Genomic DNA, 27,216 nt, shown 5'->3' with positions numbered 1-27,216 from the left:
ATACAAAGACTCCAAGGAGCAAAGCATGTTGCAAAGAGATATGATATGGTGTTATCTTAGTTTGAAATAACTGAAGTATGGCTCTATAGATGTGCAAAATATACAACTGGAAAGTTGGTCAGGACCAGATCACAAAGGGCTTTCCTTGAAAAATACACCCTACTTAAGCTGGAAAAGATCATGCTTAGTGAGATAAGCCAGAAAAAGAAAGAAAAATACCGGATGGTTTTGCTCATAGCAGGAGTATAATGGACCAGGTGAGAAAATAATAAGAATAATGAACAGCCATATACCAGAGACATTTTGTGGGGGTGGAGTGGGAATGGGATCAAAAACGGGGGTGGGGGGGAAGGAAGTACATGGGACTATGGTGATGGCACACGGGTGACTCGGTGATGGGAAACCCATGGGGATTACAATTGAGATTTTAAAAAAATGTACAAAATGATGTAAATAAACCATTATATTATTAAAAAAGGAAAAGAAAAGAAAAATACACCCTACTTAATGAAGTTTTAACTCATTACTGGACCCAGAATTCACTTGAAGATAATCTAAAGTGAGGATGTGGATAAGAATATAGATGAAACAAGAACGGCCAAGAGTTAATTAGCATTAAAGGTGGAGGGTGGTTTTATTGAATGCATTGAAACCCTGTCTCTCTCTCTCTCCCTTGCAGACTCCACCTTGTTTGGAAATTTCATAATACAATTTTGAAACAAAAACATTGTCATCTTATGCAAGACATTCTTTGGTACAAAATAAGTTTGGGAGTCTCTTTCATAGCACTACTGTTAATAGTATATTTGAGCTCTTTTTAACAAGTCTATTAATTAGTAAACGATCTTTTTTTTTTTTTTGACAAAAAAGAAGACAGCCAGATAATTGGGTACCAAAATATTAATAGAGTTCACATTCCAGGGCAAGAAGTAAGGGCACCATTTTATATTTTCCTGTACTAATATTACATATCAAATTACATTCTTATTAAGATCAAAAGTACAGATTCCACTTAACAAAAAAGTTAAGAATCCAATTATAGAAGAATAATTGATTTGTTCACAAGATGGTTGACTGTGAAGCTACTAAAAATATTTAGGAAGAGAGACTCTAATCTGATATGCCAACAAAGAATGGGTATCAATCCATAAGGAATAAGTATATGTAAGAAAAATGTATATATACACAAAGAAATTGAGAAGATAGTACCAAGCTATCAACAGTGGCAACATTTGGGAAATGAGGCTATTATTAATTTATATCCCAATCTATTTTTCATCATTAAAGCTATATTTCTATGTCTTAAAAAATGAGGGGGGGGGGAAGAAATGCCTCACAAACCTCTTCAAATTCTTTTTGACTACAGAAAAAATACAACTAAGGACTAAGTGGCAGAGGTTATAAAAAAAGCCAAAGTAATTGTCAGAGCTGTAATTTTCTTCCACTTTCCACTTTGATCAACTGGTACATTCTGTCTTAGGAGTCTGACAAATACAGATTTATAGTAAGCAAAGTTAAACAAACATATCTAATATAATACACTGCAATGTATTATTTTCCAATTAACAATTTCATTTTTCTTAGATGTACTAGTTAATGGAACTAATGATTTAATTATTTTGTAGTTGCCCATTACTTAAATGCAGACAAACAATAGTAAAGAATATACCCTCTTTTCATAGAGTCACAAAACCTGGCCAAAAAGTCCGCAAAAGTTCCATGAATTAGAAATCATACAAAAAATATTTTGATCATAGCAGCATCCCAGAAAATAAACAGTTTAAAGTCAAAAGTCCAGGCCTCTCTGGTCGTGCAAGGGGTTAAGCACAGCATTATGAAGCTATCTGCAGCGGGTGACTTCCATCCCTGGACAGGGAGGTGACCCACATGGCGTGGCAGCTGTCGTCTCATGTCCTGCCCGCTGCTCCCATCAGCAGTGAATTTCAGTAATCTGCCTGTTTCGCTCCCCCACTCTGTCTCTAGTGAATCCTCTCACCACCCTCTACCTCTGGCCTGTACCTCAGTTCTTGTATGCATAAACAAATACATATCTTTTTTTTTATTTTAAAAATAAAATCATAAGCCCTTCCATATAGAAATTTAAAAGAAAAAATATTAGCCTTTATATTGAAAAAGAAATACAAAACTAAAGAATTTTTGTATTATAATGAAAAATGTTACATTTCTGAATTTGTGAGACATTATTATAATATTCAGAGGAAATTTCAATGGCCATATGTACATATTAAAGTAGGGAATTAATATAAATGAATTAAATTCTCAATATTTGTTTTTCTCTAGATTTGAAAAGGCCAAACTCACCTATAAAGAAATATTTTAATGGAATTAAAACTTCTTAGGAAAAAAACAGTGAAAAAGACAGTTAACTTATGAAATGGAACAGTTAAGAATTCTTAAAGAAGAAACATGAGAAACCATTTTTTTCTATTCTCAGGAACAAGATAAGGATGGCAATACTTTCAGTACTTAACAGTGTGTTGGAAAGATTAGCCCATGATGTCAGATAAAAGAAATTAATTACAATTAAGAAGGGAAAAACAGGGGAAATTATTTTTATGTATTGGTATTATACAGGGAAGACCCAACACAATCAATTTTATAGCAAATATTAATAAAAGAATTCCTTAGCAGATTATAAAAGTAACAGACAAAAGTCAGTAACCAACTGCCAGTAAGTCATCTGTACTGCTTTTCAAAAAGATAAGGGGCTCTCACCAAAATGCAAATCTATTTGCATTAGATTACTTAGATTACTTACTTAGACCAGTAAGTGCCCTAGTGAACAGGCCTTTTTTTTTAAAAGAAAACCTTCCTAGTTTCCAAACACCACAATAAGTTGATTTACATGGCTCTGGGAGTCACACCTAGATAAAGAAAATAAATAAATGTTAATGCTAATAGGACTCAAGATACTTCTTACAAGAAAAAAACTATAAAAAAGAATATGAAAAAAGCTCCATACTGTTGAAAATTGAATTAGAAATACCAGTTTGGGGCTCTCCCTGGTGGTGCAATGGGTTAGGACACAGCACAGAAAGCTAGCCGCATTCAATTCAGTGAGAGTTCAATCCCCCATCCTGGAGGTGACCCACATGGTACAGCTGACCTCTCCGGTCTTGCCTGCTGCCTCCCTTAGCAGTGTAATTTGTTGATCTGCCTGTTCTGCTCCCCATTCTGACTCTGGCAAATCTTCTCATCACCCCTGCACCTCTGGCCTGTACCTGAGTTTTGTATGCATAAATAAATAAATTAAAAAAAAAAAAAGAAATACCAGTTTGAATTTATAATTTAAAAAATATTTATTTCTTAGCTCTGTCAAAGAGCCACAATCAAGATGAACACATTGGTGCCAAGATCTTAGTGGTTTCCAAATACCACCTCCACTAAAAGAAAACTTTGGAGATAGGAATGCTAATTCCAGCCTGGTAAAGCAAAGTACAAGATTAATCTGTATTACCCTATACCAAATTCAATTAAGTGCTGAAACACAAATAGAGCCATCGAAACAGTATGCTCAGTTACCAAGGAACACTTCCATGATTTCAGTTATATGAAATATGTGTAATAGCCAAATGTACAAACAGGAAGTAAATAGGTTGGTTGCCAGGTGCCAGGGAAAGACTACTACCTCTGGTAGTAACACCTGAAGACATAGTTTTGCTCTATCTATGTGATAATTGAGGCTTGTCAAAATATAAAATGCTTAAATGCTTGGTTCATACTTCCTTTCTCTGAAAAGATCGCGGGCTTGTGTTGGTTTATATGTTGAAGATCACTTCAAGTTTTAGCCTGGATGCCCAATGTTTTTTTTGGACATAATAAACTATATTTTAAAGTTGACACTTATAGTCAAAATGCAGATCCAGTGTATTCTTTTGATAGTAAGTTTAGGATTTATTTTTTGTAAGTTTTTATTAGATTAACTTTAAATGCCAGTTTGATTTATTATTTTATTGTTCTTCTTTAGAACATTCAGTTATAGGTGTGTTTTGTCTTCATTGTCTCTATCCTGTAGCTATTATTTTATTTTTGAGTTTTTCGCTTTTTTAATTCTCTTCACTTTTCTATGCCTCCTTTGTATGCTTTTTTGAAACTATCCCCCTCCATGGATCCTGTAAATTTAAGGGATCCTTTTTCTTTACTTTGTGTTCAGTCAATTTTTACTTTAATATTTTTGTTTTAGGGCCTCCCTGGTGGCACAGGAGTTAAAGTCTCAGCACTCTCAAGTTATTACCAGCCACTATAGCATAAGTTCAATCCTCTGCCAGGAAGCTAACCCATATGGCGCAGCAGACCTCTCCTGCCTTTCTTGCTTCCCTCATCATTGTATTTCAGTAGATCTGCCTGTTTTGTTCCCCACTCTGTCTCTGGTGAATCCTCTCTCTCTCTCTCTCTCTCTCTCTCTCTCACACACACACACACACACACACACACACACAAACTCTGTACCTCTGGCCTACATCCCAGTTCATGTATGCATAAATTAAAAAAAAAATCTTAAAAAAAATTGTTTTGTGTCTACTCCTTTCCAGATTTGTGAATTTCCAATTTTTAGTGCTCTTTCATATCTGCTGTTGCTTGTTTCACAGTATTTGGGTTATATTAGAGAGTTTTATTAGCTTTTTTTCTATGTTGAGGTTGGTTCTTGAGTGTTTTCATCAGCTAAAGAAATTTGATTCTCAATTTATTCCCTTTAAATATTAACTTTGTGTGGATGTTGCCTTTTTCTGTTTATGACCTTGGATTTTTCTAGACTAAGTATTTCTGCAGTTGGAGTTTGAAGGATTTAAGCAATTTGCTAGTTTTTCAGCTTAATAGTGCCCTCTCCAGTTGGTACAGTGAAGTGCAATTTCTTTAAGGAATACCATCTTTAGGGCTGTAGAGAGGATGATAGTTTCAGTGTTTTAGATTTCACCAAATTCTAATTCCTATAAGGCCTTTAATATTCACCGATTTCTTCATTTTTCTGTCTTTGTCACCAAATTTCCAAGAGATGCTTCCTTCTTCCAAGATCACTTGTTATCTCCCAGTAGCTGTACCCTCCCCAGTACTTAATCATTTAAACCTTTGTTCTTTTCTGTTCCTTCATTTCTTCTACAATGAGTGGTCTAATCCAGCATGGCTCTTCTTAGTATTTCTACAGCTGTGGGTCTGCTGAAGCGGCCTATCCAGCCTCCATTTTGTTACCTACAGTTCCATATTCCTAAAGCAAGGTCAGAATTGCCAAGTCATAGGAGCCCAACCCTAAGAGGTACCTTTCAAATCAATTAAGAGCATAAAGCTGGATCACTCTGGGAAGGGTATGCATCAAAAGGTATGACCAGGAACACCCAGGGGGCTAATAACACATACATACACTTATTCTTGACTTATACATCACGAGGTATTACTGGGAACGCAGTGGAGGAGGGACGTTGGGGGCTGTTGACTGATATATAAGAAGGGACCCCAGAAGCTGACCAGTGGAATGCTTTATTGATAGGATTGAAATTCTGACTGGGGAGTTAGGGATTGATCTATGACACCAAGCTATCAGCACATGAGAAGTACAGTTCCACCCTTCCTGCTTCTTCTACTGATCCCTTCTTCTGCTTCCTCATATGATTAATGCTGTATTACTAGTTTACCAATAAAAAGGCCAGGATCTTGCTCTTGAGCAGCATCCTGCATTATGTAGCCTGCTCCACAACTCCCGTTTATCAGTGTGGTGTTGCCCAATGCAACAACAGCTAATATAGACTCTTTGGAACCTCTCTTTTTTCCAAGTAATTCTTCCCAATTCTCCATGTCCACATGGCTCTATAGCCCATTCAGATATTTATTTCCCCACTTAAATGAAATGAGTTTGAGTTTGTAGTATTCTGTTTCCCTGCTTATGTGGGTAAAAGGACATGCTGTTTGACTTGTACAATGTTTTTTAAATTTAAATCACTAACACTTAAAAATAGTATTTCAAGTAAAAGCATAGATGTCTGGCTTAATGAACTGGGTGACTGGATAACACTGGGTCGGCCTGCTATTGTACTAACAATGGGCCAGAGTGGAACAATCCCCTTTTAGAAAAGGCAATGTACACTGCTGTTGCCATTACTACTGCTCACTTATTCCCCTTACATGGGTTTCTGTTCCGGACTTCTCCCCTGGAGGCATTCAACTTTACTTCTCTTATAATCCAATCATACTTCCTTGTGCTCTGCTACCACATCTTGAGTTTAGACCTAAATCACAATTTTATAATGCCTATCGGATGAGCGACTTTCTAGCAGACCCTCTACCATCTAGCAAAAACAAATACAAGATCAGTACAACTTTCCAGTACAACTCAAATTTATCTCTCTTACTCCAGCCCTCCATCTGGCCTTCACTGGGCACATATGCTCACAAATCTGCCCACATACCATCCCCCCTGCTGGCCCTCCCTCTTTCCGGCATTGCTCAGCTCAAATATTAGCTTTGCCTTGCTGAGACAAGTCATTCCCTTTGCGTTCTCTCAAATAAAATCCAGTGATTAATTCCAACCACTATGTGTGGAGTTATCTAATCATATGTCCACCCCCTCAAGACTGGGAAGAAGTCAAGGGCAAGAGCTGGGTATTATTCATCTTTACATTTCCAGACCCTAATTGTGCTCGGTAAGAGAAACAAAGCAATAATTGGATATGATATACTAGTCTTGGACCCATTTCTGAAATTCAACTTGGGCTATATTGTGTTGTGGTACCAACCTTTAGTGGCTTATACAAACAAAGATTTATTTTTCATGCGTATTACTCATCCCATGGGCTGGCTGCATTCCTGCTCTGTATCTTCATTTTAGGATTCAGGTTGGAAGAAACACAGGAAGACACTCTTAGTCTCACTGTAGGAGGAAGAGGATTGTAACCAGACCTTGACTCGAAAGGCTTCTGCTCAAAAGCAGCACACTCCATTTCTGCTCACATTTTCATAAAAGCAAAGCCTATGCCTAAACACAAAACGAGCAGGGCAGAGATGCAAAATCCTACAGAAACTTCAATATTATCCACCAAATCACTGTCACATCCAGGTCACCTTTCAGCAGGGGGTTTCTCCTGCAGAAGTTTTTCCTTCATTACTTTAGCTCTCACCAGATGGGCCTGCCAGAGTTCCTACCTCAGCTGATTAACCCCTGACAAGGATAGGTAGATTCATACTCTTAATCTGAAAAATAGGAAGCAAATCTGCTCATGTTTCAAGAACATTAAAGAATGTCCATAAAAATTTGTGATGAATATAATGCTGGATAAGTTAGGAATTTGGGGTACATAAAATGTGGCAACATGATCTAATAGTTAAGAATTGGGGCAGCTTCCCTAGTCCGCGGGGTTAAATCTTAGCATCACAACAACATGCCTGGGTTTGAGTTAGGTTCCTGGCCAGGGAGCTGACCCACATGGAGAGCTGACCTCTCCTGTCTTGCCTGCTGCTCCCCTCAGCAGCACTTTTCACTAGATCCACCTGTTCTGCTCCCCACTCTGCCTCTGGTGAATCTTCTTCGGCCTATACCAAGGTTCTGCTGTGCAAAAATAAATTTATATCTTGCTCTGACACCAACTGTCCTCTAATCGAGAACAGTACTATGTTCTCTCTTCCCCCCCCCAACCACGTCCAGCTGTGTGTTGGAGATAAACCATTGACAGTGTAATGGTTGCAGAGAGTCATAAATGGCAGTATCTGTAAGGATGTATATTTGTCAAGAGTAAAAAAAAAAAATACAATGTTAAATGAACTCACTAGTTAGAAGCAGAAAAAGATTTTATTTCCATCAAATTAAAAAGTATGAATCAATCTTCAAGCAAGATAAAATAATCGATGAAAAACTTAAAAGGAAAACACATACCAGATTAGACTACAGGTTTAGATACTTTGAATTAAGTGTATACACCAAAATCAAGATGACTGACAGCTTTCACAGTAAAGAAAAGCACTGACTCATTGTGAACACACAATTCTGGGAAGGAAGAGCTGACACTTCACAGGACAGTAAACCAGAGACAAGTTGTCATCAGGTAGATCAGATATGAGCTTGAAAGGGATCACAGTGAAATGCCATTGTAACTCAACATTTCCCAAGATCTGTTCATCTCAACAATATAAAAAATCAGTAGTACAAATTCTCATAAAACTAGAAAATCACTTTAAACCCTGACTCCCTGGAACCTAGATTGTTTTTATTTCTTCTGTTCACTCTTCTCTAAATTAGATACCAAAAGAAGTTTGCTTTTATTTGGTATGTTTCTAAACTTCCAGCCAAAAATTTTAAATGAAGGTTTTTTAAAATCAAATCATACACACATCAGACCTTAGGAGAATCTTCAATGAGTGTACCGCTCCTTTGAAAAGTTTTAAGCAAGAAACCTTTTATTTCAAGAATGACATTGTGTGCCCTAGTTATTACCAAGGAAGGAATGTATTTCCATGCATACAGTACTTTTCTCCCTTTCAAAAATATTTCTCTCTTCATTTTCTCTTTCTCTCTCTCTCTCACACACTCTTCAAATTCAGGAGTTCCCTTAAGTATTTAGATGATATTTATTTTGGCAAAGAATCCTACTATTTGTTAAAAGATAAGGTATGGCATATATGAACAACTGTATTTATTTCTCAACAGATGCAGGAAACAGATTTTTCTTCAGTGTTAAAATGTGGGGTTCATGGCTCCCCAACATCTGGGCTTTGCACATTTCTCATCTGGAAACCAGACTGGGTCAGTTATATAAGGAAAGGGATGATAATTTACAACCAGACTACATTCCTATATATTTTTTTAAAAAAAAGTATGTTACTTTTTTGAGACACCAAGTGGATAAAAGAACGATTACATATAGAGGGGATCAGAGAAAAAGCACTTCACACTATAAACACAATTCTGCCTTGCGAATGACCTTTCTGGCAAAATTAACTCTAACAACAAAGGATGGTGTTGATTCAATGAAAGACAATACATGAAATTCATCAGGTAGATATGAAATGCCTCCTGAGATCCCATCACCCAGCCTGAGGACAGAGACTCTGGCCTCTATATAGTCAATGTGTTAACTACAACCTACATTGGGGACCTGCTTCCCTGAGTGCCCATTTCCTGTTCAGTGAAGGTTGGGTGGGGGGGAGGGAGTAAATGCATGGTCTTTCCTGTTAACAGAGTGTGGAGTGGGGAATTCAACTAAGAAAAGGTATAGCAAAGGCCCTTTTGAATATCCTGATTAATGCCTGATTGTACATGAAAACAAAAGTTTAAGTAAATGGGATTATTTCAGCTTTTAAATACAAAGAAGATAGATCACTGAGATACTATTACATAGGCTAATTCAGGATTTAATTAGACAATGCATGTAATGTGCTCAACCTGAAGCACCAGTAAAGTTACTAATATTGAACTCAGGTTTCCATGAAAACAAATTTTATAAAATCCCTATCTGTGGGTTTACCCAAGTGTCTTTCTATTTAAAGTTGTCCTGTGTCAACATATTTTATAACATGGCAGAAGAATTTACCGCACCTCCAAAAACTCCCCTGACCCATGACTATTCTTATGTTTTACCTTCCCTCCCAATGCAAGAGACAGGAGCTCATTAGAATGACTCTTGCAATATGGGGAGAGAGGAGTATACACTTGGGAAAGAGGATCAGGCAGGAAGCCAATCTCCCTCACTTGTAGCCAGAACTGTATGGTCACCACGGCAGTGCCCCCCATCACCTGGTGGACAGGCGTGAACTGGCACTCATTTAGGGAGACAGGGCAAAAGTCACAGTTTACCCTCGATTAGGTGCTTAATCTCATTTGTTCACTTATTACAGAGGACCAACTCATGAGCCTTTTATTATGTTGGGAAGTGGGAGAGAGGGAGCAAACTGTTCTGATCTCAGGGGGCAAAAATTGAATAGTGCTTGGAAAGTTCTCATGAGCTCTGGCCTATGTGTGAGCACCCCAGTTGGTGGAACTCAAGGGGGAATGTCCTTTCCAGATGCAATACCATGTGCACCGAGAGAAGAGCTTACTTCCGCCACCAATGACTCTGAATCCAAGCCCAGTGTACTTTGAGAACTTTCAGTTTATTTTAAAATATAGCTATGGAGGAGGATCAAGGGCTCAGATGCTCCTCTAGCAACTTCTTTTGCTTATGCAAAGGGAAAAGGGAGTCTCACACAGGGCTGGATGTTACCACAGTGAACTCAGCTATTTTCCATGTGAGGCCACTCAGATAAACAAGCAAGCACCTTGCCTGGCACAGGACACAGAGGGTTAACGTGCAGACAAACACAGCTTGAAGAGTCAGGCTAATCCTGGTTCCCCTGCTGACTGGCAGCAGGCGCCTGGGCAAGAAGCTCTAGTTTCTGACCCAGCCTTCTTTGTTTATAAATATGGAATCATGCCAATCTCAAAGGATGTTTGAAAGAATAAATGCTTATAACTGTTCTAAAACTGCACATCATTTAGTCAGCGTCCAATGAATAGTGCTGGTTTTAAGTCTATATTGTGTTACAGGGTATTAAAGACAGCTATGGTTTTGAGTTCTAAGTTAGTGGGACTCCTGCTAGGATAATGGAAAACAAAATGAATTCAGAGCTGGCAACAATCATAGAATGTGAGGACAGACTGGAAACTAAGAGATCACCCAAATGATTTTCATTGTATAACTAAGTGAAGGAAACGTGGGCTCTAGAAGAAATGAAAGATCCCTTTAGTTTTACTTTTATCAGAATTTTTCTAGAAAACAAAATCATTGAAGAGAAAATGGAGTTTGTTGAGGAAAACCTGAAATAGATTTTTCTAAGCCACTGAAAATGACACAAGCATCATCCTCAACGATAACAGGAAAGGTGTTTTGTTTTTTATTGGTATCAAAGTACTGGCTAACAGCAAACTGATGAGACATGCTGAGTGACTGGCGTTGGCTATAACTATTTTGCTGGAAGGGAGAAGAAAGGAAAGAATGAAGAGGTTAGCCAGGGACTTGGAATCAGGCCATTTCCCATACCTCACCCTCAGAATTCCAAAAGGCAGTGATTAAGTGTAGCATCTGCAGAACCAAGAGGTCTGAAGATTTTCCCCCCAAAACCATATCCTTTTTGCCTTTCAAATCATGCAGACATAACCTCAGCTTGCTACATTCCTAGCTTATGGAAACTGTCTCCCTAACAGTGCTATTCTAAATTGTGTGTTCTCCTAGCATTATACCCAGCTCCCTAAAAAACCTGAGCTGTGTCCACACACCTGATTTTCAATCTATCCCTATCAACTAGCACTCAAGCAGGACTGCTGTGAAGTTCTCAGAAGTCAAGTCAGCACCATACACTGATCTGTCATCAACTGACTGGGCATTTCAACTGCCTAAGACTAAACAGTAAACATCTTATTTTGCTGTGATTAAGAGGATAAAGAGGAGAATGTTCTATATGTTTTCACTAACGTAGTCAAAGAACATTCAAGGGCAGGGCAAAGGAGGAAGAACTGGCAAGATTTGGGGCAGTATCTGTAAGGAAAATGCATTTGGTACAGAATACATATGCCAGTGAGCTGACTGGGGATTCACTAGCACAACTTCAAAAACAGAAGTGTTTCATCATCACTAAAATACTGAAATCAGCTTCCTTTTCTCACCCAATATGTAGGGTTAGGCAGAAGTTACTTCCAGGAAGAGCAAAGAATTCTTCCTGGGGACAGTCAGGATGCACGAAGAGGAATATATATTTTTAAGGCAACTGGAATAAATTTCATTGTCTGTCCCAGAGGAAAGCAAAATTATGTGAGGTGGCCACCAAGTCTGGAATTTAGGTAAGCTCTTAGTAAAGTGTTTATTGATAATTATAACAATGAGTGACCAAATAGTATTATCTCAATTTTTAGACATAATGACCACCCTGTAGAAAGCATCTTTGGAATAGATAAAAGAATCTTATTTTCCAATAATTGTAAAGCTGTCATACTCAGACATAGCACAGTTAGTACAGTATTTCCCCTACCCCACAGGCCCTATTCCCTAATATGTTTGGGTCACTCACAGGTGATAAACATTTTCAGCATCAATAGTTAGCAGCATTTTCAAAATATTTTTTCTTGAGTAGAAAGCACAACTATCTTTTCACTCCAGTAATTCCATTCAGTCTTGTTACTTCTATGTCTAAAATATGACATTTTAATATTTGTATAGGTAACAATTTTCCTTTTTTTTTTTGAGGATGACCAAAAACATTGAGAATTTTATTTTTCCACAAAAAAAAAAAAAAAAACGAAAAGCGTCGACCACACATCAGACCAGCAGTTAAGATGAGACCCTCCAGAGAGCTCAGTTTCTGGTGCATGAAGAGATTCCATATCTCCCCTTAGTTCTTAACTTCTTTCAGCAATAACTACATTATTTAATAGCCTAGAGGGAGAAAAAACAGGTTTTAAAAAAAAATACAGTCTACAAGCCAAATTTTTTCATTCCAGGATGTATAAAAGGAGATTCTGTGGACTGTGGATACAGAAAAGATGAATGTGGACACAGCCATTCATAGCCAGAGAAGCGACCACTGAAGTAACTGACTTCAATCTCATGGTCACCAAGGGGACACATAATGAGAAACTGGAACAGGCCCAAGCAACAGCCTTGGGACTCTCAGCTTTCTGTTGCTGAGGTTCAATAGCCTTTGGAAAATGGGGGGAATCAGGTACCCCAACATAGATAAAAGCATGCCTTGGTGACAGCTACAGCTTGGGTTATATGTTGTTTGAAATCCAGCCAAGTGTTGCTTTCCTATGAAGGGCTGAACACACATGCAGAGAAATCTTAAATGTGTGTAGGTGTCCTTCTTTTGAAAGAAGAGAAGAGTTTCTTCATCAACTCTTTCTACTCATTAGTTTTCATATCAGGTCACCATTTAAACTAGAAAAAAATCACTGCACTCTATTGCAGCTATTGATAGCTTCTAATTGGGACATGGCACCGATACTACACGTACAGTTGAGTGAATGGCATCTTCCTGGTTCTTCCAATGGACAGGCTCAGTATGCTTCTTTGGACTGAATAGGCGTGATCTTGTTTGAGAAAAGTGTGTAAACATACGGCCAGATTTTGTTGGTCTCTGTACCAGAAAACTGGTGGAGCACTCCTCGGCTCCTGAAAAATAAAGCCCAATAAACAAAAGCAATTTAGGTTTCCTTTTAACATGGAACTAGGGCCAACAAAGATGCTGGGTGTGGTGCAACATGGTGTAGTGATCTGTATCACACAATGCTAAGAGGCCAGCACAGCCCCTTCAAATGGTGTCAACACCCCTACCAGCTAAACCTAAAAAAGGCCCGAGCTTTTTGCAGTTCTGGCCAGCTTGCCATGGAGACACTTTTTCTTCTCCCCTTTAAAAGAAATAACATTATAAGAACAATTAGAAATCGGCCACAACATAAATTTATGATAGGTCAACCACTAACAAACCTTGACACTCTAAAACTCTATCACTTCCAACAATAGGTCATGGAACACGGCACTATTATCTGTGAACATCTGACTAACTAGATAGTTAAGGGCTACTGCATGAGATCACAGTGGATGGAGGTTGTAAACTGTTGTCTGCATGTAGTCATAAACAAGCTTTGCTTGGCTTGCATGCAGTTAACATTTTTTAATTTGTTGCTAATATAAAAATTGCAATTTTTTTCACACATGAAGAGTCAGATTTTTACTTCTTTAATAACAGGAGTCACTGGCCACACTAGGCCTGTGGTCCTGTGGTGATAATTGCCTAGAGCAACACAGGAACTGTCTAGACCAACTATCACTCACCTGCCCAGCTTGTGACATTCCCCACCAGGTTTGACACTCATTCCTGATAGCTGATTAGCCCTTGCAGACAACTGAGTTTGCATTCTGTGGTCTATACTTTCTTTTGTTATACTTTCTTTTGTTAAACTCCCTTCAGACATGTGAAAGACAAAAGCCCCTTTAGTCTTTTATCTAAACCAGATATATTTACATCAGCAGGTGTCAATATGTAGACCATTACTTCCATAATTTAATAAAAATTTTTAAAAAAATGAAGATGCACTTTACAACCAAGCAGAGATGCTCTGGTTTTATCCCTTATGCTATAAGAGCTTCAGTATTAAAATACTGGACTTGTCTCCCACATACAACAATTCTAACATTTAATCTGATTTCTGGAGAGGTGTACTAGATCTTTGAAAAAACCTCCCACAAAGTGCCATCCCGTTCTAGCTAGCCATCTGCCGTGAAGATATACATGCTCACTTGTATAATTCAATGACTGGCTTTGCCACATCCTTGTACTGTCTTAATCTGGCAGCAACTGCTTCAGGTTTATCATCTTCCTGCTGAATTAATGGTTCACCGGTGATGTCATCAATGCCCTACAAATACCAGAGAAATTCGTTAGGACATTCCAAAGGTTAAAACTGCCTTAGATTCACCTATGATTCCTACCACGTGATCAATTAAGCCTGGGTGACAATGGTAATGGTCAGGTCATCAAAAAAGAAAGAGCACTATTAACTGTAGGTCAACCTTATTTTAAAAGAGCTGACATTTTATTAACTTCTCAAATCTTTCTAAACATGTCCCTGTTGATAAATGACAAATTAAGTAAATTTATTTTTTAAGTGGTAAAACCACTATTCAATTAGATTTAAATTAAAAAGATTATTTCCACAAGTTGCCTTTTAAAAAGGTTAAAAAGAAATTAAATATGTACAAAATAACCCAACAACCTTGAGACAAGGTCACTCTGGTCCTTTAAGATAATCTCTTTTTCTAAAGCTTGAGCTCTTAATATAGAAAATAACAAAATATTTTAAAGAAATAACTGGTACTTGAGATCTAAACATTTTTTAAATAAAATAAAATAAACCCTGATGTTCAGTATGTTTTAACCTCCCGATAGTCATATCTGTTTGAAAATAGTAAAATGGACACATAAGAATTGTCTCCCATGCCATGGCTATTATCCAACCAGGGAGGTGGTCAATCTGTCAAAGTTTCAAGCAATTCAACTGAATAATCAGAAACTGACTATAAATCAGAAATGCACTAAAATCACTGCAGCTCAGGGGTTTCTATATATAATTTACACATATGCATTACTGGGTAGCCTCTAACTGTGTTACTGGCTATTAACCTGACACAATAAAAGGAGACAGGAAAAGGTATCTCTTTTGTTTTACTCATACCTGCAAAGCTCAGGAGTGGTTTCCAGAACAGAACACCAACAACTCCAACAACTGCTTCCTGGGCTGCGCCCCAGGGGCTATAAAAGCTGGCCCAGACTTTGAGCTCTTTTAAATAGCATTGCAATTCTTTTAGAGATGCCAAGTCTTTGGAAAGCATTTCAGTATTAAAGCTTCTCCAATGTTATGAAGTCTTAAGAGCAGATCAATATGTGAAACTCGAATGTTCCCATCTGCATTTTCATAATGCTCTTTTCTTTCCCACCCCCTGTAACTGCTCTCTTGAGATAGAAAAGAAAAAGGTATCCAATAAAGACATTCTTGAACTACTTGCATTTTCAAAAAGATTTCAATAAGGAGACTAATGCTTAGACCAAATGAGTAAAATATGGTGGAATTTGACAGGCCCTAAAGATACCCAGGAGCTGGGAAGACATTCTTACTCTCTTGAAGTAATTTTCTGCAGGAAAAACTGTTAATTAAACTAACTGTTTAATTAACTAACTGTTTAATTCAAGTTTAACCTATTTCAGAAACATCAACCCCAAAAGACACAAGTATATATCTACTACCTAACAACCAGAGATAAGATTGACCAAACTGAACTAACTCATGTCTTTACCAGAAAGAATGTATAATATTTTAAACTTCTAAAGGCAACCCTTTTATTCTGTCCCTAGTCCCTACACCTCCTGACTCCCACTACTCACATGACCCCAATTTGACACCAGCACTTTAGTAAGATTCCCAGTTCCAAACACCTTGCCACCTGAGGATATATATCCTTCTTGTCTTTATCCTTGTTCTTACATGCTAGAGACCACACTTAAATATACATATAAAGAATAATGGTCACTTTTTCACAAAAATGGGACATTTTTCCATTTGCTTTTCTCATTCAGTAACACCTAGACTCCTCTCCACGTGTTATTCATTTTACTGGCTGCATAATATTCCAAATGTGACTGTTCTCTAAATTTATTTAAGTACCACTTCTATGTGAGTGTCCATTTTGTTTTTCAGAATTGGCTTTGTTTCTTCCTAGTTTTCATTCCCATAGCATATACTCCCAAGTGAATTCAATTTAGTATATATTTAAAGATTCAATGTAAACTACTGTTTACAAACTCTCAATACTTTGTATATGCCTAAAGTCAAGAGTTCCCTTTCTTCTTGAACCCCCACTAACAATACCTTTAATTTACATTCCTTGACCCCTAGTGAATGAGAAATTTTTTGAAGTATTTGTTAACTTTGGAAGTTTGTTCTTTTTAACAGCCTACTAATATACTTCACCCACATTCCAATGGAAATGTTAGCCTCTCCTGTCAATCTGTGGAAGCACTTTGTAGATTCTTACATGCACATGAGGTGGGTTGAAGTCCAGATTATATACTCTTCCACTGGGAGGGTGAATCCAGCGCCGGCTGAGACGATCTTTGAGTGTTTCAAATGGAATGTTCAAAATGATCACTAGATCCAGGTCACAGATTTTATCCAGGGTTTCAGCCTGAACTAAAGTCCTAGGAAAACCTAGATGGAAAAAAAGAAGAAGAAGAAGTACATATACATATACACTTTAACACACAAATGCAAAACAGTTCTCAGTTATAGTTAGTCACTGAAATATTTTCAATGACAGAAATATAAAATCTGCACCTATACCACCTAGAAAGGAACTTTAATCAAAATCAATATGTAGTCTGTGGCCCGGTGCCAGTGTGGGTCATGTTAAGTACAGAAATGAGAGCAGGCATTTAGGGGAGTTACAGCAATTCCACAAACTAAATTTTAAAAGTTGTTGAATCTAAATTAAGATTTAACTGTATTTTTTTCCTTTAATTTTTCTAGTAGTTTATTTTCCAATTTCTACAATAAGGAAAATTACCCAATGGCCCTAAGTATCAAACTTTTAAAGTTGCTTATTAAAAAAGGAATATAGATTAGGTTGCATATCTTCCCAAAAGGACAAAAGAGCAGAGAGAAACAAACATGGAGAAAGACAAAGCAAGTTCAAAGGAGGGTAGAAAGGCCCATCTTACATGACACATCTCAATTCACAGGCAAAAGGGTCATTTGAACATCACAAATGTCAGCAGCAAGTGCTTTCACTTTTTCCCCAAGTTGTGAATGCCATCTTGCATGCAGACTGGCTTAAACAGAGAAAGAGTATTTCTGTACTTGCAGACCAGGTAATGCCTCCTGTGCCCAGCTGGACCTCTCCTTCCTCTATACTCACTCTCTAGCTAAGTGCCACTTTCACATAAAGGCTCCACAGGTTAGAGACTATGCTGGCAGTATCTTCATGGTAGTTTTCTGTTGTAATTATAAGTTGGCTTATTTTCTTCTACTGTAAGGAAATCCAAATTCTTTTAGACTCAGTTTATAACAGCCAGATGACAGCAATACAATTTTATGAATTATAGCCTCCTGGTTCTTCCACTGAGTAGATTCATCTCATTAGGCATTAAATAAAGAATAGCCAACATTTCCCCACCCCCCCCCCAAAGCTCAACATAATTTGTTAGATGAAGTTATGATGACTTTTGGGAAAGTAAAAGCTCAAATTGCATCTGTTTAAGGTCAAGTACACTAAATAGACAGTCATGGGAGGCAGCAAAGTCTGGCAAATAGTGGGTAGACATTTAGACAAATAGTGAACTGTGACACTAGGTAATTGTCTTGTAGTTTTCCACTCAGTGACCATATTTATTTGACCAGTTCGCCTTATGAAATCCCAGTTTATTTTGGTGGTATTATGTGAGCTCTGTAAACTCAAACTTCTTTTTAGAATGGAATGACTTGGTTATTCTAGTGTTACTTCTCTTTTGATTCAAAATGAAGCTGAATTTTGAAGTAAGGTATCATAGTATCAGGGTACCTGTGTACCTCAAGTTTGTGACAGCTACCACATAGATGACAATGTGATATTATCTGGGTCACCATGAAGCCAGATTTGTACCCATTTGAATTTTGGGGCTAAGTCAATCTATTTCTATATGATCTGGAGGGGAGGGGAGAGGGTTGAGAAGGGATCTCAATAGAGTCCAGATAAAATTACAAGGACTTTTACCTGTCCTACCAAATTCCCTTTGAATACTTGCATGCCTCAAACAGGTCTTTTCCTGCACCTCCTTCCCCACAATGACTCATTATCAATAAAACTGAGGGTGTTAGATAGTTAGATAGAGAACTTGGTAACAGGCCCAGGAGCAACACTAAGTCTACTAGTCAGCTTTAGCCTAACTTCACCTACATTGTGCAGCAGAATCAGACCTAGAATTTAAGCTTCATGAAATGGGGATTTAAGGTGTAGCCTCTGGTACAATGTCTGGTACATTCCACACTGAAATGCCAGCAGTCAGGACAGTGAATCATCCATATGCAGGCACTCTCACACTACCAGGTCTTGCTGCGTTTAAATAAACCCCTCTCCCTAAAGTTTCAAGATGACAATTGATGTTAGTATGTTAGTAAGATGCCTGCAGCCAAAAGAACCAAGATCAATATCTATGCTTTTCCCCTCAAATCTCTTTCCAAGAAAACTCTGTTTTCTAAAACAGTAGCTTCCAAAATGTCCTTTCTTGGACTACAGAAAGAAAACAATAGAAATGCTATTTGTATCTTGTTTGCCCATTCTTTAAGATTTGGTTTTGGAGGATACATTTTATGACTGTATTAATAAAATTATGTGTACATAATTTATACAAAAATGGACAGCAATCAACTGAAAATGGAAACTCAAATTTTTACTGATAAATGTGCACAAAGAGTTTTTGAACTGGCCCCTTTAAATTTTATATCATTATCCACTATGCTGAGCATTGCCATTTATATTTGGATAGAAGTTGAGGGATGAAAAAAGCAGTAGGAAAGAGTAGAGAGCTCTAAAAGAGAATATGACAGTATCTCCAACAAATGAAAATCAAATCTTGTTAGCCAAACTTTCCTTATCTATGAAGGAACTTGCACTATGAAAGTACAAGCCAATGGGCTTAGCTCCCCAACTGTTCTGAACTCTGGTGCCCTCTTGAGGATTGGGTGGAAAATGCAACTGTGGGGGGAAATATTTGACCTCAGAATAAAATCAATTTCAAAAATATTTTGGGATAGTCCCTTCCCTTTGGCTTCTTAAATTTGAAGCTGTTAAAAACCGCTGAGAACAACTTGTACTGGTGGCTTAGATATATGTTATGTCAATGATTCTTATGTCCTCCCATTCTCAAAACAGGTTAAAAATTGAAGAAAATACAGAAACCTTTAAGTAGGTAATGAAAGCTAAAATGGAAAAGGTTGTGTTTAAAAATGTCAATTTTATTAGAATGCAACTATGTCAGATGGCTTAGAAGTAATAACAGAAATCAGTCATTCTCCAATATCAAGATCCTCCCTTTGATGGGCATGTCAAAATCACCAAGGAAAAGTTAAAAGAACAGGAGAGGTTATGGATGCCCAGATTCCATCCCAGGCTTCCTAGATGGATCATGTATGTGATTCTACTATTTTTTTTTCCCCTAAATGTGTAACAAACACCCAGCCTCTCAGTTACAGCAAGAGAAGTGCAATATTAAATACTTGATATCTGCCCCACTGGGGATGAAAAAGAGCTTAAGCCACTTCGAAGAAGTACACATTTCCTGTACTTCAGTTCACCAAGAGACCTAAAAAGAAAAGTCCAAATACAATCACAATTTTCTACATTTAATAAGCCCTTACTCAAGTCACCTGATTGAGGCCACTTCTGCCCAGAACTTTACCTTTAGAACAAATGGTATAGCAGGGAAGAAAGCAAGAATATTAGTTGAAAACACAACTGTGACCCAAAAGTCAAAGATCTGGTGCCAGTTGTAGTTCCAAAAGTTAAGGAGAAGCAGCTGTAAGTGGATCCAGCCAGGATTCAGCATAACATTAGTGAAGAGCACATAGCACTGACATTAGACACACTGGGATTTATTTTAAGATTTATTTTATTTATTTATGCATACAAGAATTGCGGTACAGGCCAGAATTGCAAGGGGGCAAAAGGATTCCCCAGAGACAGAGTAGGCAGCAGAAAAGTGGATAATTGAAATACACTGCTGAGGAGAATAGCAAGCAAGACAGGAGAGGTCGGCTGAGGCCATATGGATCAGCATCCTGGCTGAGGATGGAACTTGTGCTGTAATGGCTGCAATAGCTTCACAGTGCTGAGACTTTAACCCCTTGAGCCATCAGGGAGGGCCCACACCTGGATTTAATCCCCGATCAACCCACCCGAACAATGAGAATGTGCCCATGATCTTGCTGATCCTTAGTTTTCTCAGATATGAAACAAGGGTATGTTAATTTGGTAGGCTGTTGTTTCAAACTGGCTTAGTACAGTACAGGTAGCCTAAGCAACAGAAATTTAATTTTTCCATAGTCCTTAAGGTTCAGAGTCTGAGATCAAAGTGTCTGCAGGGCTGGTTTCTTTGGAGGCTTTTCTCCTTGGCTTGCCAGTGGCCACTTCCTCCCTGTATCTTCAGAGCGTATTTCCTCAATGTGTGTGTCCTTATTTCTGGTCACATTACATTAGGGCCCACACCAATGATTTCATTTTGACTTAATTACCTCATTAAAGAGCTTATTGTAGGAGCCTCCCTGATGGCTTTCTCAGTGTTATCACAGCTACTGTCTGTGTTCCATCCCAGCCAGAGATCTAACTCACATGGGTACAGCAAACCTCTCCTGTCTCACCTGTTGCTACCCTCAGCAGTGTATTTCTGTCAGTTGGCCTATTCTGCTCCCCACTCTATCTCTGGTAAACCCTCTCACCCCTACTGTCTTGCACCCCCAGTTCTTCCATGCAAATAAATAAGAGCTTATTGTTAAATCACAGTCATATTCTGAGATGGTGGGATACACATCTCTATGCCTACTGCATAGGCCAGTTTGAGGATTAAAAGAGGAAATAAAGGATAAAATATTTAAGATACCCAGTGCTAATTGTGACAGAATCCAAATCCAAAAACTTATAGCTTCATTATGCCACAAGTGAGCACCCGATTTCTAGGAGCATTCAGAGTCAAGACAACTCAGATTGGGGAGAAGCAGAGTCAGATAACCTCCAAGTTAACATTCCAATAATAATTCAACAAACTGTTTTTACACTTCCTATATGTTGTAGTCTACTGTTTACGAAGTAATTATGTAACCTAACTTACCTCCTTCTCAATGTAAATTGTGCAATGATGGAGAGAAAGAATAATACCTCCCTTGCCTGACAAGTTTTTATGTGGGAAAAACAGTCTCCTCAGTAATAAAGGATAGTATAATCCTAAAGTTTTCTTTAGAACAGAACGTAGAGGACCATCCTGCAAAGACAGAACACATGGAGAGCCAGGTGGAGAAGTTATAAGGAAAAAGAATTCCAGAGGGTAAATGAGAAAGTGTGGTCAAGGTGGAGGTGGTAGGGAGAGGCAAGGTCAGTTCATAACAAAAGAGAAAAGGATAAAAAGGAAAAAGGCCACTGGAGAGTGACTTACCCTCCCATCAGTCACCAAGAATCACAGAGATAAAAGGCAGACAGAAAGAACTAGCTTTAAAAAGTAAAAATTTCAGGGCAGGTATGTGGTTTCAGTTGCTATCATAGACACAAAGGCCCTGTTAGCTGAGCTAGGGCTCATGCTGAAATTGGGGTGCAGTGTCACAGGTCTGGAGGGCCACAGGGCCTCATGAAGTGGGCACCAGTACTTACCTACCTACAAGGCTCTCAAAATAAGGCCTTCAGTTTAGAGATCCTAAACAGGTCCGTAACAGGCATACAATATGAAATGGTTTATTTTGGAGCCTTCCTGGTTCCAGCATTCCCTGAATTGATTTACATCAGTGCCTCACACTGGGTTGGGCACATCATCAAAATAATTCCGAATTCTCATATCAATCAGCTGTCAAGAGCAGAATGTTAGATAAGGCGCGATCTGACCAGCACTTCCTGAAGACACTTTTAGCAGAGTCTCTATCCAGCTGTAGCAGTCTCTATCACAGTGTGAAGAATGAAAACTAATGGAAATCAACAATCAAGCAACTGTAACCCTGCATGAGGACCTGAGAAGCTCCTATTGATATGTGGGAGCACACTCACAGCATTTTGCTCTCAAATGTTTTTCCCGCTAACATTTGTGATCACTGACCAGGTTCTCTTCTGGCAATCTACTCTTGTCATGAGATTCCCTTCCTCAGTGTTGTGACGTGATAGGGTATGGGAATTTGGAAAAAGAAAATAGCAGGTGTGTGGCATGTTAAAACATGTCCTGTGAAAATCTTATAACAAAATCTGTATCTAAATAAAGATAGCCATTCTGGATATGAAAATGGATGTGTAAAGTACTTAAGTGAATCCATTCTTAGAGTCTATCTTCTCTCAGTTATGAGATTTAGACTAGGGCCTCCTTGGTGACAAAGTGGTTAAAGTCTCAGCATTATCAAGCTATCACCAGCCACTGCAGCATGAGTTCAATCCCACCAGGGAGATGACCCACATGGCACAGCAGACCTCTCCTGTCTCTCCCACTGCTCCCCTCAGCAGTATGTTTCAGTCTATCTACCTCTTCTCCCCACTCTGTCGCTAGTGAATCCTCTCATCCACCTCTGGCCTGTATCGCAGTTCTTGTATGCATAAATAAAAATAAAAAATGACTGGAAAGAGAGAGATTTAGACTAGGTAGGGCACTACTGATCACAGTGGTGGGCTAAATGAGAATTTGCCACTCTGGCTGTGGATGTGACTGCTCTTTAAATACACCTGCTTGTAGAGCCTAGTAAATGAGAAGGTTCTTAAGGGTGGGGGCTGTGTTTATTCCTGCGGTGCTTGAGATACAGTCAGAATGTAATGTACCTGGACAGGATGTTCCTGACAGGCAGCGATTGCTGACCAAACTGTGCAGTCAAATGTTGTCAACAGGTGGCAGCATTTGGAGAGAACAGCTATAAAGTTTGAGGCATAACTTTATTTTAAGCTTAAAAGTAATCCTCAAAGACAGGCCTTCTAAAAGACTTGCAGTATTCCACATTCCTTAAACAACCTATTCCCGATGAACATATTCCATTAATAGCTGAAGAAACCTAAAACTCAATAAAGGAAAATAAAGATCACATTTAAGCTTGGAAAGTTTGCCTTCCTCCCTGCCATACACATAGTCGAGACTGTAGTGAATCCCAGCTTCTCATCTGGGGTTTAAAAAAATCTACCTTGTGCTTCATACCAGGCTATCCCTATCCCTTACCTCCAAACGTGGCCTCAAAAAGCTGCCTGGGCCTGTTCAATCAAACAATACACACTGAAAATTGAGTTTTATGTACTTACATTTCTCCCCCAGATTCTGTCACCTTCGATCACTAAGCACGGTGTCTGCAGGTTTTTAAGCCCTCTCCCCAGCTCCCAATAACTTCACCACGAACAGGAAGATAAATTCTCGAGGGGTGCTGTGTCCCACTTGAGCCTTGGCACCTGCACCTCTCAGCTGTGCCAAGAGCCTGAGGGAGGTGACTGAAGCGAGAGAAGCCACAGCAACAAGCTGAGGCACTGGGGAGGGGAGGGGTGGTGGTGGTGAGGGGGAGTGGTAGGAACTAGGCCACTTCTGTTTTTCTAATTTAGAGTGCACTCCCTTCAGAGGGGGCACTGAGCCAGAGTCCACCATCACATTCCCAGGCAGGAAAGCCAGCCCTCTCCTTGATGAAAATAAATGAGCAATTCTGAAGGGCAACTTCATCCAACAGCCGCCTGGAACTGGCAGCTTGTGAAACAGTTGGGACAGTGTTGGTCCTCCTTCCTAACTCCATTAAGATCTGGGGCCAACATGGTGGCCTCTGACCACCCATCTCTTCCCAGTCATTGGGAAAGCAAGAACCAAGAGCAAATTCAAGCCATTGTTCACCACAATTAATCAGAGTAGTTAGCTGAAGCTGAAAGCAGACAGTAGGGTTTTGCCATAGCTTTCCCCAACCCAGAGGTTCAAATGATTCCCACCACCAACCAGAAGCCTTAATAGCAGATTAAAATTAATCACCATCTGGTGGCACAGGGGTGATTTGGTGATGGGAAACCCGTGGGGATTACAATTGAGATGAAAAAAAAAATGTGAAAAATGATGTAAAAATAAACTTTTTAATAAAAAAAAAAAATTAATCACTATCAGGCCTTCCCGGGTGGCACAGTGGGTGAAAGTACAGCACTAAGAAGCTAAAGCCACTTCAGCATGAGTTCAATCCTGGCCCGGAGGTGATCCACATGGCACAGCAGACCTCTCCTGACCTGCCCACTGCTCCCCTCAGCAGCTTACTTCATCAGTAGGCCTGTTCTTCTCCTCCCTTTGTCTCTGGTGAATTCTCTCACCACCTCTGAACTGAACATCTGACCTGTACCCTAGTTCTGTATGCATAAATAAATAAATCTTTTAAGAAATTAATCATAAAAAATTAATCACCATCAAAACCTGTTTTATGAAAGCCCTTTCTCTCCTGCTAAAATCACCTTATCTGTTTACACAATATTTATTTGTCCATGTATCTCAAACCTCTACCTTCTACTTCCTTCCATTCTGATTAATGGGTGTTAAAAAGAATAAGTGGCAGCTGTGCTCCAGTGCTCCAGATGTAGGCAAGCACAGCCTGTGTTTCCCTTTTGAGTACCACATTTCATCTGTTGTTGGGACTCACTCTGTATTCATAAGAGTTTCCTGGGACACTGGAATTACTCTACAATTTATAATCTCAGGATTCAAAACATTTGTAGCAAGTAGGTCTTTCCAGGAGTTGTGGATGAGTTGGTAGTGAATCAAATAACTGATAAGCTATAATCACTACTTAAAGAGAAGATAAATACTCCAGAAAATATGGGTTTTAACCACAAGGTTGACTCTTCAAAGTGGCTTAAGGAGATAAAAAGGTGAATTCCTATTTAGGAATTTTAGGGAAATCCCACAGTGGCATTGAGATCCTCTATCACTGGATTGATGGTCTTCACTATTTACAAACATTAAAATAACTGAGCCCTTCCCCCAGAGAAGGAAGGAAGCTGTGGTCTGCACATCCCTCGCTTAAAGTCTCTTCTGTTTATGAATTCTGCTTTCTTGTTATATGAAGAAGGCCTCCATAAAAATTGCAGAAAGATTGTTCCCACTATACCTCAATTGAGACAAAAATAATTTGTAGATTGTTTCACTAACGGGCAGTATTATCACCCCAAAGGAGATGAAAAGACACCCCAAAAGAGATGAAAAGACCAGGTATCCCTACAGAGAAATAGCTCCAGGCTGAGAATGAGACCTTTCTATCATCAGATGTATATTGATAAAATTTATCTATGTGCCAAACAGAGTTGTTAGTCCTGCCAATAATAAAGCAATGGCCAAAACAGGCAGATCTGCTTCCCAAGATCTGCACTGGGTGTGAAGATATGAAGAAGGTACATCAAATGTGCAGATAAACATGCAATGCCACATGATCATAGGTATGAAAGAGTGACGAGGGTAGATAAGGTGGTACAGAAAGCACTACCTGAAGTGAAAATATCTGATTAGATATGTGACTGCAGCGACCCACGTGGATGCCTGTAGGTACAGCACGGCAGGTAGAGAGTATGCGCCAAGGCCCTGCAGCTTTAGCATGCAAGATACATGAAGAAATTATGAAATAGTTATAAAATATAAACAAAGCTTTGGTCTCTCATGCCTTCCAGATAAAAGGAATCTGTCCATACATGAATGCAAAAGGAAACACAGAAAAAGAAAAATTTCAACAAAATCTGATATAGATAAAGAATATTCAATATAGTATGTTTGCCACTTGGGCAAAAAAGATATTAGGGACTTCCCTGAAAAGTAAGAAATTAGTTGCAGATCAAAAAACAAATTTGTTCTATGGAAAAGAAACACCTCAAGAGGTCAATAGAAGGGGGAAATCATATTCAAAAGGTAAGAAAATGTCAGAAGTTCCAAACTGATGCTATACCTATATAGCATCATTTCTATTTCCTAGATGAAAGAAAAGAATACAAGAATGTTAACTTTGCTGGCTCAAGACCACAGAGCTAAGCTGTTCAGGTCTGATTCCTAAACCTATGCCTTTTCCACCACACCACTGCTTTCTTTGCATGGCATTTTATGCATATTAAATGTACAGTAATTCTGTTCTGCTATTACTCTAGTGTGTGGTTTACCTCAGATGTTTTGGATAAAGCTTTGCAACAAGCTTTCTTAAGTTGTACCACCTTCCCAAGATACCTGCTTCATATATTAGGGAAGAAGGTTCTCCTAACATCTAAAATTAGGATTTGAACAGTTTCATCCCATGCCTTTATAGATTTCAAATTAAGTACTGATAGCAAATGGGTTAATGTATTGGAAAACAAGAAGATATACCCAAATATAAAGCAACCAGATATCTAAAGTTTACTTGAATTGAAAATTTTTTATCTAATTAATTTTTAAATGTCAGTTGGAAAGAAAGTTAACAAACAAGTTGACTTCAACTCAAGGTTTTAAATTTTATTTTTTAGCTTTCTTCTAACTCATTTTTAATATTAACTCTAATGCTTATTCACCTCTATGGTTTTGAATTTTATCAAAACCTTTTCATTTGTCCAGACTATTTTCCCAGTCTCACCTGCTTATATTTCTGATTCGAGGATTATCCAACTACTGTGGTATCCAGAATATACTATGTTGTTTAATGCCTCTATACTCTTAGGCATGATGGCCCCTCCAACAAAAATGAGCTTTATTCCTACTTTCAAGATTTCAGGAGCTGCCACCTCAAGGAAGCCTGGCTAGTAGCTGTCTCCCTCATCCTAAAACAGGATCAGTCACTTTCCCCTCTGGGCTACTTCTCAGCTTTCATCATCCACTGTTGTTACCAAGATTCCATTAGTCAATGGTTTATGCAGCATTTGGCCCTCCTGTGACCATAAAGTCAGGAAGCGTGTTCTTCCCTCCATGGCAGGGCAAAGGCCCCATTCACAGGGACACTCACAGACAAAAATGTATACTCAATTTGTT

General features: G+C 38.6%; 1 protein-coding gene across 1 annotated transcript in view; it reads right to left on the bottom strand.

The window, feature by feature from the left end:
* Window positions 1-9,127: 9,127 nt before the first annotated feature.
* AK4 (adenylate kinase 4) overlaps window positions 9,128-27,216 on the bottom strand; it is a 61,588-nt gene continuing 43,499 nt past the window's right edge. The window contains exons 4-7 of the mRNA XM_004679078.2: window positions 16,563-16,735; window positions 14,271-14,389; window positions 12,985-13,142; window positions 9,128-12,407 (exon numbers count right to left, since the gene is read on the bottom strand). Coding sequence (XP_004679135.1) covers window positions 13,028-13,142; window positions 14,271-14,389; window positions 16,563-16,735 — 407 coding nt within the window. The 3' untranslated portion in view covers window positions 9,128-12,407; window positions 12,985-13,027. The remainder of the gene's footprint in view (window positions 12,408-12,984; window positions 13,143-14,270; window positions 14,390-16,562; window positions 16,736-27,216) is intronic.

This window comes from Condylura cristata, unplaced genomic scaffold, assembly GCF_000260355.1.
Source record: "Condylura cristata isolate star-nosed mole 26May11 unplaced genomic scaffold, ConCri1.0 scaffold00008, whole genome shotgun sequence".
NCBI lineage: Eukaryota > Metazoa > Chordata > Mammalia > Eulipotyphla > Talpidae > Condylura > Condylura cristata.
The sequence above is the reverse complement of the archived record's forward strand: the minus strand, read 5'-3'. Positions and strand labels throughout refer to the sequence as shown.